This window comes from Daktulosphaira vitifoliae, unplaced genomic scaffold, assembly GCF_025091365.1.
Source record: "Daktulosphaira vitifoliae isolate Bord-2020 unplaced genomic scaffold, ASM2509136v1 Scaffold_1, whole genome shotgun sequence".
Lineage (NCBI taxonomy): Eukaryota > Metazoa > Arthropoda > Insecta > Hemiptera > Phylloxeridae > Daktulosphaira > Daktulosphaira vitifoliae.
Window position 1 is genome coordinate 42,730,541 of NW_026099572.1, and position 16,697 is coordinate 42,747,237.

The 16,697-nt window shown below is 25.7% G+C and overlaps 2 protein-coding genes across 6 annotated transcripts in view; one reads left to right on the forward strand and one right to left on the reverse strand.

Annotated features, from left to right (window-relative positions):
• LOC126895099 (somatostatin receptor type 5-like) overlaps positions 1–16,697 on the reverse strand; it is a 116,645-nt gene that overhangs the window by 34,426 nt on the left and 65,522 nt on the right. For 3 of the 5 annotated variants that reach the window (XM_050666592.1, XM_050666594.1, XM_050666595.1), the window contains one exon: positions 4,348–4,410. The exons of 1 other annotated variant lie outside the window; for it this stretch is intronic. The gene's annotated coding sequence lies outside the window, so the exon portion shown is untranslated. Of the gene's footprint in view, positions 1–3,704; positions 3,850–4,347; positions 4,411–16,697 lie in introns of all 5 variants that reach the window. One more of the 5 variants, XM_050666593.1, reaches the window with a different exon arrangement.
• On the forward strand, positions 4,902–6,974 carry LOC126895098 (histone acetyltransferase KAT6A-like). The gene is made up of 2 exons (XM_050666591.1): positions 4,902–5,029; positions 5,435–6,974. The coding sequence occupies exons 1-2, from the start codon at positions 5,006–5,008 to the stop codon at positions 6,851–6,853; spliced, it is 1,443 nt and encodes a 480-aa protein (XP_050522548.1). The 5' UTR covers positions 4,902–5,005; the 3' UTR covers positions 6,854–6,974.

A 16,697-nucleotide genomic window follows, 5' to 3' on the forward strand; every position in this document is an offset into this window, starting at 1 on the left:
GCTCGGTAACAGAAACACAGCAATGAAACCCCTACATATTAATTAAATATTAAAAATAAAAAAATATATATTTAAGATGGAAAGTAATTATTAAAATAGAGATGGAGAAAACTTATTTTTAATTTATATTCTTTAACGTATTCATTAGTTGGGTTTATTAGTAGTTTTTTTTGTACTATACACTATTTTGTTTATACCTTGTGTTAGTAACATTTTTTATGTTTTAAAATTAAAAATTATGCAGTTTATATAAAATGTTGGTTAAATTTCTAATAAAGTTAAGAAAATTTATTAAAATAAAACTAAAAACCAATTCCGTCGATCACGCTTTGTAGAAAATAAAGTTTTACCCAAAAGGATTGAAGTTTTTGAGATTTTAATCGAAAAGAAATTGAGACTAATTTATTTTGATCTGGAAATGTCAAATATTAACAAAGTAAGGCTTTAACCATATCTTGATTTAAATTTACTGGAGTAACATCGGGCACAAAAGATTCTTTATTAAGAGTATTATAGTTACAACTATAACATTGTTTATTTTAAACCTTATTTAATAGATATCATTACACAATATTTTTGGCTTATAATAGATATATTTAAATTCATTAGGTTTAATAAATTTCTAGAATTTATATAATTTCATAGATCAGTAAACTGTTACAGTAAAAACATATTTAGCTGGACGTTATATAAGTGCACGAGATGTGTGAAATCTTTTTTGGATTATCTTAAACCATATGAACTACAGTAAAGTTTTTACTTTACATCTAATTTTGAAAAGTCGCCAACGAGATGACCCTTGAAAATAACATTGTCATACAAATCGCCAATAGGTGTATTGGCTCTAAAACTACTGGAGTGTATTAAAATCGATTTGTGTTTCTATTTTTCAATATTGGAACAAGCTACAAACACCTCTAAATTATAATTTTATTTCTACAGATTAAATATGAACTTTTATTTTTACTAAATTCAAATAAATTCACTATTAGTAATAGTTCATTTAATAATTATTATTGTTTAAAGTTTATTGTTAAATTTTCATTTATAATAATTTCAAATACTCTCAAATTTTAATCTTAATAAAATGTTTAACTTGCTTTAAGAAATATAAATTATAGTGGTACAATTTCTAATAAGTTCTATTGAACTACTGTCAATAAATATTAATATTTACTCAATTATGGAACTCCTTAGCACTATATAAATTTTATAAATTAATATTTATTTAACGTCCTTTAAAAACTATTGCTTTGGTAAAGAGTTTCGGAAAACCTAGACAACCCGTCCTATGGAATTTTTCCATAATATCTATAAACGTAATTTCGATCATTATTTTTTACCTTTAAATTAAAGTGAAAAATTATACTCGAGTAGGTAGTAATTTTTATTATACAAAAATTATGTTATGAGACGAGTTTTAATCTCATTCTAGTAAGTCAATTGTGGATTTAATTAAAAAAAACTTGTTATTGTGCCAAAATAAGTCAACTTTCAGGACTTCTACACAAAAAAGTATAAAAAGTATAAATAAATAGTATAATTATAGTTCAAAAATAAAACCTTTAAAAAACCTTTAAAATGTTTTTTGTACACTTAAGAACGCAATACACATAAATCTTGGTTTCTTTATTTTTAACTCAATTGTAGTATAAAAATAAAACCATTTATATTTCAACATTTTGTAATAATTACTATATTAAATTAAAATTTTTTTTTACAAAATTTTGAGATTTGTTGATTTAAAACAAATCAAAATCCTTTATTAATTATTTTTAATTGATAAGTAATACTATATTAAAGAGTACAATAAATCAGTTAAAAAAAATATATACTAATTTAGAGGAATAAAGTCATTGTATACTTAAAATCGTTTATTTATTATACATTATAATTGAGGCTGCCGAATTAATGGATCAATGATTTACTTTAGAATAAATGCAGTGAATGATAATCACGTTAACTAATTAATGGTTTTATAAGTGAATAATTTATTTCATTGGCAAGCACTTTACTTTATTAAATTAAATGGACTTTACAAAATTTCTAGGAAAATCGTAACCGAAGATAAGAATAATAATAATATGTCAAGAAAGCAGAATATGTAAGAAATGAAGAAGTTAAAAATACTTCACTTTTTGATATACAATAAAAAGCAAACTGAATAGTTTATATTATTTTGTCTCTAAAAAAAATAGAGTAAAACAATTACAGAATTTGCAGGCGAAAATTACAAAGACTTTTGTATTTGTTAATAGTTCTTTTGAATATAGCATTTAAGATTAGCAAAAATCTTATGTAAAATATAAATAATAATTTAAAACTTTTTTGTTTTTACGTTTAATCCAAATAAATTCGTATCCAGATAGCAATGTATATAAATATTATTAGTTGTGATTTATTATTTAAAAATGAGCTTTAAAATAAAATTAAATATACCTGTTTCATTTGGACAAAAATATTTTATTTTATTAATTTTTAACTATAAAATAAACATTGATTAAACAATTTAATATCGATGCAATTCAATAAAAAAAAAAAAATTTAGATAAAAAGAAGCCTTTATATGTTTAATTTTTTAAATTGATTATTGTTTCTTTATATTTATGTAGTTATGTGTTATCGTGAGTAGTTTCGTTTATGTTTAAAGTCATATAGAAGTATTCATTAAATAAAATTCTTGTAAAATTGATATTTAAAAATGTTTATATCACGAGTTTATATATATATATGTTAAATATTTTATCAGTTATTTTGAAATGATTAAAAAAAGTTTTAAAAAATACTACCGTGCTTTATGCAAAAACTATGTAGCGTCAGTAAAAAAAATATCCTCCGTTAAGTTTCAAAAAATAGTATTTATTTTCATAATAGTAGCATCTTTCTTAAATAAAATAGCTTTTAAACTATGTGGCAGTTTTTAAAAAGGAATAAAAAAAAATAATTATGAAAATTTTCTTTGAGATAATGCGGTAGAATGAATAAAATCTTAATATTATATACTTTCATTAAAAATTATTATACTGAGGGATAGATAGAAGTGTACTGTTTTTCTGAATAAATAATACACAATTTTAATGAAAATGAGATCATCAAAATAATAATAATCCGATATAGTGACCTTGCATGCACTTTTATGCTATCATTAAGATACCAAATGGAGAACAACAAAAAGTTTAACTCTGGAAAAATTGACTGGTGTAAAGTGTTTGCTTGTGCTTTTATGTACTTATACTGACGTGTTTGGAACTTTGCCATTACACATAGCCTTTAAGTCGGCCATAATAGTGTTTTAACAAATTAACATTAAATATTTGCACGTACACACAATATAATTTGGCCAATTAGACGACCTTTTAAGTTATTATACCATTGAATGAAATTCTTACACATTGCTAAACTTAATAAACTTATTAACTGATAATTTTAATAATGAAAATGAAATTTTCTGTCATTCATTATCAAATATTATGCGAGTAAATTTTATGTTCTTTGATAATAATGATAATACAATTTTTATACTTCTTTGGATTTTCTTTACTCCCGTACAATTTTTCGATAAAACTTTTTATTTGTAAATTATAGAACAAATAAAAATATAAAAATGAAAGCGAACTCGCAAAAAAATAATACTCTGTTCATGTAAATTTAATATAGAAAATCAAGTATCAACCGGATTCTCTTTTCAATGAGTTATGACTTACGGAAGTTTTATGTCTCCATATTTTCCACATTTTCTGTTTACTATTTTAAAAAATAGTGTTAAACTTTGACTCCCAAGGTGCCAAAAAGATTCACAATACTGTTTGGCATAAAACGATATGGAAATTATCTTGGCTTCCAAATATTCTAGAAGAAATAAATCTATACAATCACTAAATTCTTAACGAAATTTTTCATTTTTTTTCAACATTTAAATTTCATAGATTTCAAATATATGATTTATTGAAAAATGTTAAGTCTTGTTAACTGATAACAATTAATAATAACAAACAAAACTTTATACATATAATCCAATATTATCCAACGAATCCTAACGATCCTAACTTAATTTTTCAAATTTTAAAATAAATATTTTTTTTAAGTTGTGTGAATAATTATGGAACATCTTGTATTGCTTAAAATTTTTTTAAGTTAAATCGATATCTCCAAAATATATAATTGTATTATTTAATTTAAAAATTTCTTATATACATTAGATTTATTTTAATAATTCTTTAATTGAGTATGATCATAAAAAATAACTATATTTAAGTGAGATTAAAATTACCTTATTTTATTTAAATTTAATACTAATATGATAATTAATAATTGTATTATTTGCAAACTACTTGCGTACTTATTTACCTATTGATGTATTTGTCCATTTTATTTGATTATGGCTATCATGAATCGTACATGTTTATGTAACTGTGAACAAAAAATAAAAATTATGTCAAATAACATAATATGTTTATATTTTTGTAAATATATTTTTCAGTTTTGAAAAAAAAAATAATAATCTCAGTTTGACAAATGAATGTTTTATGACAAATTCATGGTGTTAAATGGTATTGTTTTAGGTGTTGTCATTTTCATATATAAAATAATAGTAAAGGAAATGAATATCTCTATATATCAACATAGACATGTATAAATGTAAAATTGTATTTTTTAACTCAATATATTCTTAATACCAATATCTATTTAACCGTCTGACATTATATTTTGACATTGAGAAAGAATATTGATAGAATAATGGATATGCCATCAAAATTTTTATTTGGTTTAAGGTTTAGATCATATATTCTTACACGATGTTTCCGTATTGGTTTTCTTCCCTTCTACAATATCTCCCGCCAAATTTAGTTTTTCTTCGAATAGAAAATTCATCCGAACCGCGTGGTCCGCTGTTCTTTTAGATAGTATTTAGTTTAGTTATGTTAACTGTGACAGTAAGACGGATATGTTTCATGCTATAATAGACGAACATTTTAATAAAAAATATTTATGATATCGAGTACAAATGGGTGTTAAGTTTTTTTATTTGGTAAGAATTAACTAGATCATATTTAAAATCCATTTTTAGTTATTAAACGAGTAAGAATGTTTCAAATTTTCAACAATTAAAAAAAAAATGTATTGTATGTTTTTTTAAACATTAATTCGGTTTTGATAAATTAATATATCACTTACATTAGACTTTTTAAAGAATTTTTATTAAATATTTAAAACGTTGTGTTAAGTAAATTAAATTTTATAACGAATAAGCAATAATTTTATCAATGAAAATTATGATTTTAATAACATTTGGTATTTTTTTTTAAATTATAAAATACTTGTGATTATAAATAAGTTTAAGATTGCTTAAAAAACAATACAATTTAGTTATTATGAATTATTTGATAAATTAATTTCTTTTCTTGGTGTTATTAATTTTTTTAAATTAAAATAGGTAGCTCTTTCTTTCACGACGCTATGTATTTCATGCGGTTCATCGGTAGAAAATGACAGACTATCTGAAACATCTTCTGAAAACAGTGAAATAAAAAGTGTTACTTCTCAAGAAGTTATGCCAGAGAGTGAAATCAACAAAAGTTTGTTAAAAAGATTTATTGTACCAACGCCAGATGAAATAGGTAGACAATTAGCGTTGGAGTCTTTAGGAAATGAAAATCCCTACTATTTGAGTAAGTCACCACAACAACAACAATATCAACAAGAAGATAGAAAACACGCTAACGAAAGATATGGTTTCGCACCTTCATCTCCAGGCGTTTTTAAAGATCAACCAGAGAGCTATCAACAGTTAGGTGGTAATAACGGAGTTAAGTTAAGTTTGGAAGCAACTGGTTTCACAGATTTTGTTCCGAGACAAAACCAATTTAAATCACCTCAACCATCGCCACAATATTCTACTGGTTCAGATAGTCCCAACTCTTCTCCATTCGGTTCAAGTGGGTTTGATCATGAGTCGCCACCTGTATCTGTTACTTATAATGGTAATGGAAATTCTGGTTATTTATTAAGTAACGGGAATTCTGGATATTCTCCAAGTAATAAAGGTCCAAGTTATTCTTCAGACCACGGAGGACCTAATTACTCTTCAGACCATGATGATTCTGGTTACTCCTTAGGGGGTAGTTATGATTATCCAAAACCTCAACAGCCAATTATACACAAATCCGTATATGTGCACGTAGCACCACCTGATGATGAACCACCACGTAGGCCACGCGTCATTGTATCAAAATCTCCACCTAAAAAGAATTATCAAATAATTTTCATAAAAGCGCCTACGCCCGTTCCACCTATTGCACCGATTATAGTGCCACCGCCTCAACAAGAGGATAAAACCCTCATTTACGTCCTACATCCAAAACAAGAAGAACCTCCACCAATACATATACCTGAGCAACCTGTTCAAAAGCCACATAAACCAGAGGTGTATTTCATCAAGTATAAAAATCGCCACCATGGAGATGGTGAACATGATGGAGATCATGGTCATAATGGTAATGGTGGATATCTGCCGGAACCAGGCAGTGATTTTGGAGAACACTCCGGTAATTACCGACGATATGGAAGAGATGGTGGTGAAGATCAATTACTTAAATCATCATCAACATTAGATAATTTAGGAAGTTTAGAACAGGAAATTAGAAAGAGTAGTACATCTTCAGAACATAGAAAAACAGAAGAGCAAGAGCCACAAGCAACTGATGACGAAAATGAAGTCAGTGAAATTGGAAGTAAAAATGCCAATAGTTCTGATTACTATAATAATGATGACGCTTCAGTGGAGAGTAGTAATCATAGAGAAACAAGAGTTCTATCGACAAAAATTATGCCAAAAGGCAAGAATGGTCATTAAATATACTTCAACTATATTAATAAAATCATAAATAATTTGTAGAATTTTTTTTTGTAAGTACGGTAACATGTTTACTTTAGTTAATTTGTAAAAATAAACAATGTGTTTGAAATATATATTCACATACATAAATAAATATTGCATATTTTTAATTTTTACTGATACAATACTTCTGTTTACTATATTATAAGTTATAATCATCAGTTTTATATTTCTTTGAATAACTGAGATTACAAAAATTAGTTATAATACTGATTTTCAATTAATTTAAAGTTTCTTAAAATTCATTTTATTTACGATAATTTCAAACTATGAAATACAATATACACAATGTACCAGTGTACCTAAAAAATAATTTTTTGATAAAACGAAAGAGGAGTGTTTTAATTAATTAAGGTATGCAAATCATATATATATATATATGCAGTGAATTATACAAATTATTTGCATAAAACGTCTTAGACACTCTTAGGAATTTTTTTATTTAAAACAACAGTAATAAATGTAACACAAAGGATATACGTGTTGAACAACGTTGTTGAAAATATGAAAATCCGAATTAGATTAATTTAAAAAGTATACATTGATATCACTATTTGTTATATAATTTTAATAAAAATAAATTAAGATTATCCACCACAAAGAAATTGGCTTGCAAAATTATTTATCTTAAATTGTTTACCATTTTATGTGGATTGTAGTTTCAAAGTTCTTGATATGAAATACTTAATGTTATTAGCTGATAGTTAACCTATAAATTTTGTATTTTTATAAATAATAACTTTAATAATAATACTTTATGTGTGCATTGCAATATACACTGGTTTCGTTCAACTTCGATCTCGCACAATGACCGCAAATAAATAAAACTTCTAAGAATATACTATTGAGATGGAGGTCTTAAAAACCAAGTAAAAAATTTTCAAAGATGAAAATAAAACGGAAAAATATTCTCGGCCGAATCAATTGTCTCGACGAAGCCGTGACAAGAATACGAAAGTGGAAAAAATATTTTTGTGATGTAGTCTCAAGTGTATAAGTAAACATATGAAATAATGCAGAACAGTTTTATCATGATTATTTTTTATACGTTTGACCTGAACACTTGTCTGGACATATAAAAAATAAATAAAACTTCGTAGAATAAATGTCTAGTCGAGAAGGTATAATAATTTGAATGGAACACCTAATATTTCAAATAGTTCTCCGGGGACCGTTAAAATATACCTAGAAAAGTCATCTGTTCTTAGAAGGTTCGCTAACATTCACATTGGCTTGAAAAAATCAGAAAATAGTCTAACAAATAGAAACTCAACTAATTTACTTAACTTTTTACTTGTTTACTTATTTACTTTATATGTGCCAGCCGTTGTATAATGTTGGAATTTTTATTAGAGCATATCAAATGAGTTGCGCTTTAAATGTCGAAAAAACTTAAAAGTAGTCACAAGAAAAACACGAATGATATTTTTTGCTTTTCTCTTAAAGAATATTTAAATGATGGTTCAATGTTTTCGTAATATGTGCAATAGTATATTCATTTAATTACATTGTTTTTTATATAACTACATTACACAGCTGTTTTAAAACTCCGATCGAATATTTTTTGAAGTTTTAAGGGATTCACTTAACATTACATCGATAGCGCACTACTTTCAAATTAAAATAAGAATTACTCGCTGTCTTATGTATTTTGTTGTACAACGAGTGAACTGAAATTAGAACGAAGTGATGCCCGTAAAGAAAATTCAATTACTTTGGCTTTAAAGTATTATAAACAAAATTCTGATTATACATGTATAAAATGTGATTTGTTAAAAATTAATTGAAAGCTTTTTTTAACGTTTAATTCTTCATTAGTGATTGTTATAATAAATTCAAAGAGTGTTACTTACACATTGTATTTATTATTAAATGATGCATTTTAATTGATTTTTTTAAATACCTAACAAAAAAGTACATATTATCTTACTAACTTAATTTGTTAAATTGTACAAAAGAAATAAAAATATATGTTAATCTAAAAACCTCTCTATTTTAATAGAATATGTTATAATTTCAAGATAGTTATAAAAGTACAATTGTTTTATAAATATGATAATATTACTTTGACAATTAAAGTTTTTCTACTTAAAGTTATTTAGTTAGTTGTCTATTTTTAATAATAAGAAAAAAAAAACTTTTTTTTTTTATAATTTTAAACATATTTTGATTTTACTAAAAGTGGCAAAATGTAATGAAGTTAGTTCCTTTGTGGTTAGTAACATGACTACCATAGGATATATTTCAAATTGTATTTAGAAAATATACTTGTATGAATATATTTCGTTGTTTTAAAAGAAAAAAGTACAAAATTATATTTTTTCAATATAATAATATTATATAATTTCATGTTTATAAATTAAAATAATATTATCACATGAAAAATTATCATGAAATTAAAGTATTTTAATGAAGTCCGGCATTTTGATGTTGACCTTTTATGTACTAATTTTACTTTTTAGTGGTTCCATCGATGGCTCTAACTTTTTGTATTTTGTGTGCTTCCGTATTTCCTATTATCTATGATGAAATAATTTTTTTTTTATATTCCTTTATATTATTTCTCTTATAATTATAACCAATCTATACATATCATACTTCGCTTCCTAAACAATTTGTAGTTTTTTGTCACCCACTGCTTTAAATTTAGCATGTAATATTACTATTTATATATACAAATATATATATACATTTTTTTTCACTTTTTATTAATATTTTAGTATGTTGTTACTATTACTTTATATCTTGTTTTTTGTTATCCCCCTAATTATTTTTTCTGCTAACATTCAAGACTTATCTATGTGTTATTTTATTTTTTGTAAATCGATTTTTAGTGTTTATAAAAATGATGTAAAATAAAATAAAATGTCATTAATACCTTTCACAGTCTTCACAAATGTTAGTTAAGTATTGTATTTTTTATCAATTGTTTTTATTTATTAAATACATTTTGTATCTTGGCTAAACTCTATAGGATGATTTGAGACCCTAAAAAATCAATGAATAGTTCAAATGAAGTTTTTTTTATTGATAACTTATATTTTATCTTTGAAATATCTCTTAAAGGAATAACATCACTAAAGTCAAAAATTGTGAATTCCGTATCGTTTAAGCAGTATAACAAGTCAAGTTTTTCATTAGTACAACAACTGGTGTGTTTTTGCGATATTATTTAACTGAATAATCCTCATGAGTAGAAAATTTTTCGACCAACAGATAAGGGGCAATATCACCACACCGTCTCAGCGTTTAGTGAAAGCTGTTGTAAATTCAATTGGATAAGTGTCTAGCAGCGTTAAAAAAAAACGTTTATCCAGAAAATTTGTGTGGTCCTTATCAACACTAGTATCATGTATCTTGTATAATAACGTAACACATACAAGGAAATGGAGATTATGTCGGGTTAAAGTATAACAACACCGAAGCGTTTATAGTGTACCATAATTTGGCGATACGCAAACGAGATTGGATATTATGAAAATATGTTGACTCTGACATACACATACAAAAATCTGCAGCAATTTAACGCCTTGTCTGCGATTTGGTTACGTGACTGAGTCGTTGACTTAACACTTGTAATGTTCGATACTATACTTTCTTGTACTCGACATAAAACGCAAAACACCTCATCGATTTTCGGTTTCTCGGAAAACGATTATATTAACGACTCTCCAAAACCCTGCAAGTGATGGTTTTTTTAACGATATCGGGTGTTGTCGTTGTATATCCTCGTTACGTTGTTAAGAGAAATCCCACTCAGTGACCCACCCAAACTCTTGTAATTTTCGAACAGCTGACATTAAATTTGGTACGTTTGTTCGATGAGTAAATATTGACTTAGAATGGCTTCTTGAAATAAATGTAAAAAATGTATAAATTTTATTATCAATATTATTGTAAGAAGTAATCTTGTGAAATTTTATTAAATCAATGAATTTTATTATTAATCTGTTTATATTTAAAAAAATATTTGTCTATTTCTAAATAAAAGTAAAAATTACCTAATTTTAGTCAAAATACTGTCCGTTAAATAAGGTGAATTTTCTTTTTTTTATTTATTTTGTACAATATAAGTGAGTCCCAAGGCAGCTATATTTATTTTATTAAAAAAATTAATTTAAAAACCAAATTGTGACACACCAAATATATTATTACAGACCTATTATGAACTCATTTTAATTTCAAAATTAAATGTAGTCGTAATAGATGAATAATTCATTTTTGACATGTGATCATTATAATGTTTAAATTTTAAAATTCTTTAATTTTAATAGAACATATAATTTGCTATGAAATATTATATTTTTCCCAGTTAGTAATTTCTCAATTAGATATTGTCTCTTTTAAATAAAAGAAAAAATTAGCTTGTTTCAAAATCAATTTATTTTTCTATTTATAAATTTAAAAAAACGAAATTTAATTAATTTTGAATTAGTATTATTTACAATTGCTTGAATAATTCATTAAATTAAATTAAATATTAAATTGTTCAGTATTAATATTTGTAGTAATGAGTAAATGAATGTTAAGACATTTTGGAAAGTTGAGAATAAGATTCGTTCATTCATGAGTGGGCTTAAGCTATTATAAAATAAAGAACTATGACATAGATGAAACAGGACCTTTGTTGACACAAAGGACAAAAAAAATTGAATCAAATTTTCAATGACTTTTGTTTTTTTCTGTCGTGTTCTGTAACTAGGAGAACTTAGTTTACTAGTTGAAAAAGTATAATAAAAAGAACAATTAAATTAGCCCTCCGAAATTATATTCGACTTACTTATTTCAGTATATATTTCTTAGTATATAAAATTTTCATAAGAAATAGAACCTTTTTGTTCAAAGATTATTAAAAATAATCGAACTAATATAATTTTAGTGCTTTAAAAATATGTTTGAATACTTCTAATCGATATTCAATTATATTTCTACAAGACCACTTGTGGTGGTCGTAATAATCGTTTAAATTAATAAAATGAAAAAATAAATGTTAATATATTAAAATTTATTTCAAATTGGTAAAAAATTGTATACACTATGGTTTTTTGTTTAGGATTTTCGTCCTTATTATCATTTTTATTTTAGGTCATACAAAACTCTTACATTATGATAGTTTAAGTTTAACACTTTGTGACATTATTGCTTTCAAACACCGCTTTTTCAAGTTTTACGCTTATTATCTGAATAGGGTTCCAAATATTAGGCCAAGCCATAGCCTAGATGACTTGAGCCATAGTTTCGCCTATGATTATTAATAAGGAATACAAGCTAAATAAATCATTTAAAACAAAAACTAAAATAAATACTCATTTTTAAGATTTTTATTGACTTATAAACTTTAAATCTTTATTTAAAATCACAAATAATACCTAGAATAATTTTAGGAAAACATTTTTTTTTAATTTGTAAATTAAAGTTAAATCAGTTCAAAACTAATTAATTAAAATTAAAAGTAAGACACAAAAGAGCAATCTTCACACCTAATAATGTCTTATTATGTTGTTTGATTTTATAATGAGTATTTTCCTACTTTATTATTCTTTATTTTGAATTGCCATTAAAAGTAAATTAAAATCGTTTTCATTAATTTTTATGAAAATTGAAATAGTCATTTGCATCAAAATTTGGCTATAAAATTTATATATTTACATGATTTATTACAGACGATATTGCAGTCCTAACTTTGTCTGTAGTATAATGAACGCATATTTAAATGCAAAACAAAATAGTAATGAATAATAAAAGCATTTGGCATGGTTGATTAGGTAGTTAGTTGTGCTAGGGATGTAGCGGCAATGGTTGAAGTTACTCAAGTAAACGTAAACAATCCCATTCATTTACAGTTCAGAAGAAGGAACTGTGGAATGCAAAACAGAGATGAAATAATTGAAAATATAAAAAACAAGAAAAAATTTGTAATCGCAAATTGCTTTTATAATTACTAGTAACGATCGTTTTGAAATTTAAAGAGATTTTGACAGCCACATTGTTATTTTAGTTATTTATACCGGCGTTTGGAATATTTCTACTTAAAATGGAATAATTTGTCCTTTTTTTTTTTTTTAATATTAAAATAAATGTTTTTAATTAAAACTTTCCATTACCATCCGGCACCTATTTAATGTATATAGGTGTATGTCAAATTTCAACGCACTTAGTGAAGAAGGTTTGGCCAGTGGTATGTTTTTATGTCCGTTGGGTGCGATGATTAATTTTGAATTACTGTGGGTAACATTCAATATTAGCTGAAATTCTGATCGTGAACCATTTGTTCCTTTCTTTGATGACTACCAGTATATTCAACCCCATTGGTTTTGATAATTAATATTTGAAACCAGGAAATGTTGTGGCCTAAATATATTTTATAAATGTAACGCCTCTGTGGGTTGCATGTGTGCTTGTGAAATGTTCATTATAATTGGTGCACAACACGACAACCGTGAACCCGAAAAGTGACGATTACTACTGTTGTTTTAACTATTCATAGTGTCGTTATAATAATTATCATATCAGCATTTGCTTCCCGTTATCCAACAATTTAACGTGAGTATTTTTCAAAGGACATATTTTTGTGTTTTAAACTATTATACTAAAATTTTATTTTTAACTTTAGAGCAAACTTAGTTCCTTATCAACAATAAAACAAGAAATTCAAATAAAGTTAGTTTTCTAGTTTCCAAACTAATTCAGTCAAACATGTTTGCCGCCACTCATTCCAATAAAACTTTAAAAAGAAAATTACTCCTCCTTATTCCATCAAATCTAATTGTACATAATACACATCTTTTGATTAAAATACAAGTTTTATCTTCCTAAAGTATGTTATTTGAAGGTATTCTTGAGTATTGTCAAAATAATGAAGTTCGAAGTTTATTTACGTGCTACTATTATACTTTCCAAAGATATGCATATAGTATTTTGATTGTATCAAAGTTTTCTTATTATGGCTTTTGTAATTTACCGTCTACAGAAATCTGAAAGTGAAAGCCGTCAGATCCATAAATGATTAATACTTTACTCGGCTCACTGAACGAACATCACTTCTGATTTCCTATTAATTTTACAGTACAAACTTCAATGTAGTATGCTCTTATAAAAATGTCGCCTGTGCTCATAGATTGTAGACTAGATTGTCATTTTCTTATTAGAATGACAATAGTAGTTTATTGAATAACGCGCTAAAAAATGGGTATTGTAAATAAGCATACATTGATCTTTAAGTAAAGACTACTGGAAATTTAATATACATTTACGCCTAGAAAGTGTTGACAATTCATGTGTAATCAGAATTCATAAAATATTTTGTAAATTAAAATTAACGTTGTTGAGGTTTAATCCTTTAATACTGATCAAAAATTTTACATTTCATATAAATGAGTTTAGGTCATTAGGGATTAAATATAAGTAGGAATAAGATTGAGTATATAGAGTACGAGTTCGACAAAGGAAAACACGAAGTACGTGAAGTGAAGAGATTAGTGACAATAGACGAGGACGTGATAGAAGTGGTGGAAAGTTTTAAGTATTTAGGATCAGTTCTGTAAAAGAGTATTCCAATGAGGCCGAAACGTAAGTTCTATAAGACTGTTGTGAGGTATACATCTTTATATATATATATATATATAGAGTAAGTAAGGCAACCGGCCAATTGTATAAGCAATGAGAACAATAGATACTCGTTTCCTGACTTACTGATCACTCAATATTCACATATCATCAATAATCTTAAAACACTATACATATACAGAGTGATTATTTTAACGCTAGCCAACAATTTAAATGGTAGTTAATATGGTTAATATGACTCCCACTTAAATTTAAAAGAATCACTCTGATATATGATTCAGAGTGTTGGGTGATTAACAAGAGAATAAAACAGAGTATGAGTGTAGTATAGATGAGAATACTTAGATGAATTAGTGGAGTGACCAGAGAAGGTAGGATAAAGAGCAAGAGGGGGTATAGGTGTAGCATTAATCGTAGATAAGATGAGAGAAAATAGACTTAGATGGTTACGAGGAGAGAGGAATCAGAAGCTTTAAGTACAGTTATGGAAATTACTGTTGAAGGAAAAAGAGGCAGAGGAAGACCAAAAAAAGAGATGGAGGGATGTTATAGAATGTGATATAAGGACGGCTGATGTGGGGAAGATCACGTCAAGTGGAAGTCTAGGTTTCTTACCTATACTTGGAGGCCCAAGTAGTTGAAATAAACGCAAAGAATTAGAAGAAGAAAGATATAAATGAATTCAGGTGACTATTAAAATTAAATTGTGAAAAAGTATTGATCTAAATTTTTAGTTGCTGTAAAATAAAATGGTTTTTATTTTATGCAAGTTAGAACAAGGAGACTTTTTCAAAAATGTCATGAACAATATTTAAAAAATAATGTTTGATTTGTTCGACTTACTGGTGAATGTTTTATACATTTATAGAATTAATATATTTGGAGTAATATTCTAATAATTAATGTTTTCGAAGATGATTTTTTTTTCTTATTTTGATATAAAGTTGATTAGAATTAGAGACGTAAAAGTTTTGAATAGTACAAATTTAATGTTCAGTTATTTTTGCATTAGGTATATGTATAATAATAAACTGAAATATGGTAATATAAATAGATTTTTTTCTCGAAGAGAAGGTTTATACGATAAAGTTTATGTATGTTTATAAATGTACATTTAAATACTTAAATTTTTACTATAGTTTGTTTTAATTTAAATTTATGTAATCAGGGGGTTTTATAATTGTTCTTATATCATAATTTATAATTTATAGTAATTAAGTTTCATACGTATTTTTTATATATCTTATTAGTATATTATTGTAAATGAGTGGATTATTTTTTAATGTTTAAATTTAATAATAATATCAATAATAAATACATACAGAACTTATATGTGACAATATCACGTCTTAATGAAATTATTTTAACTAAATACTATTTTAAGTATTTTAGTGTATTGCTTGTTTTAGATGTTATAACAGTGTATGAGAATCATACTGGTTTTTTATAAAAGTTAATGTAAAATAACACACAAACGTTATATTTTTAACATGGTAGTTCTTTGAATGTATTTAAACCATAAATAAAGAAATTTTGTTAGAAACGAATACTTTGGTTATTTAATAAATATTAATTTATATTATTTATGTATGGATTAATAACTGTTTAATTAATTATTTTTAATGATTTCTCATGCCCATGAGGCCCGTAGCAACCTCCCTAAAGGGGTTTTCTTAACCATTGATACCCTGGGACGGGTGGTTAGTAGTCTGTCTCCGGAGAGAGGGATAGCGACTCCAATTACTAAGCTGATCTCTCGCTCGGCAAATGAAGCCGCCTGTGACTGAGTTTTAAACCTGAGGCAGTGCGCGTCAAGCACTGCTGCTTACCGACTCAGTCACATGGTCACTTTTAATTAATAATTCGTTTATTAATTGTTCTCGTAAACGAGAAGTGCTAACGTGTTTGTTAAGTATCATAAAAATCTTTAACATTCTCAGTACCTCACGATACACTGAGGTTTTTTTACCCCTGCCATAAATGTAATTTTAAAGGCCTACTTAAATAGTTTTTCTCATTAAACATCACAATTAAATATTATTTTTCTATAAAGTGCGCATATTTGTTTAAAATACTTTATGATAATAAAGAATTTAAAATTAACTGAAGCTAAGTTAAAATTTATAATTTAAAATTAAGAATTTTACAGATTTGAGTTTTTATAAATTCTTAGTATATTAAAAATAAATTTAGAATAAAACAATATGTTGAATTAATAAAAAAAAATATTGAATCT

What these genes read in the sequence shown, in the direction of transcription:
- LOC126895098 (XM_050666591.1), top strand. Translation starts at nt 5,006, where the DNA reads ATGGGTGTTAAGTTTTTTTATTTG. An exon ending in GTGTTAAGTTTTTTTATTTG is followed by an intron (nt 5,030 to 5,434) that starts GTAAGAATTAAC and finishes AAATTAAAATAG; the next exon opens with GTAGCTCTTTCTTTCACGAC.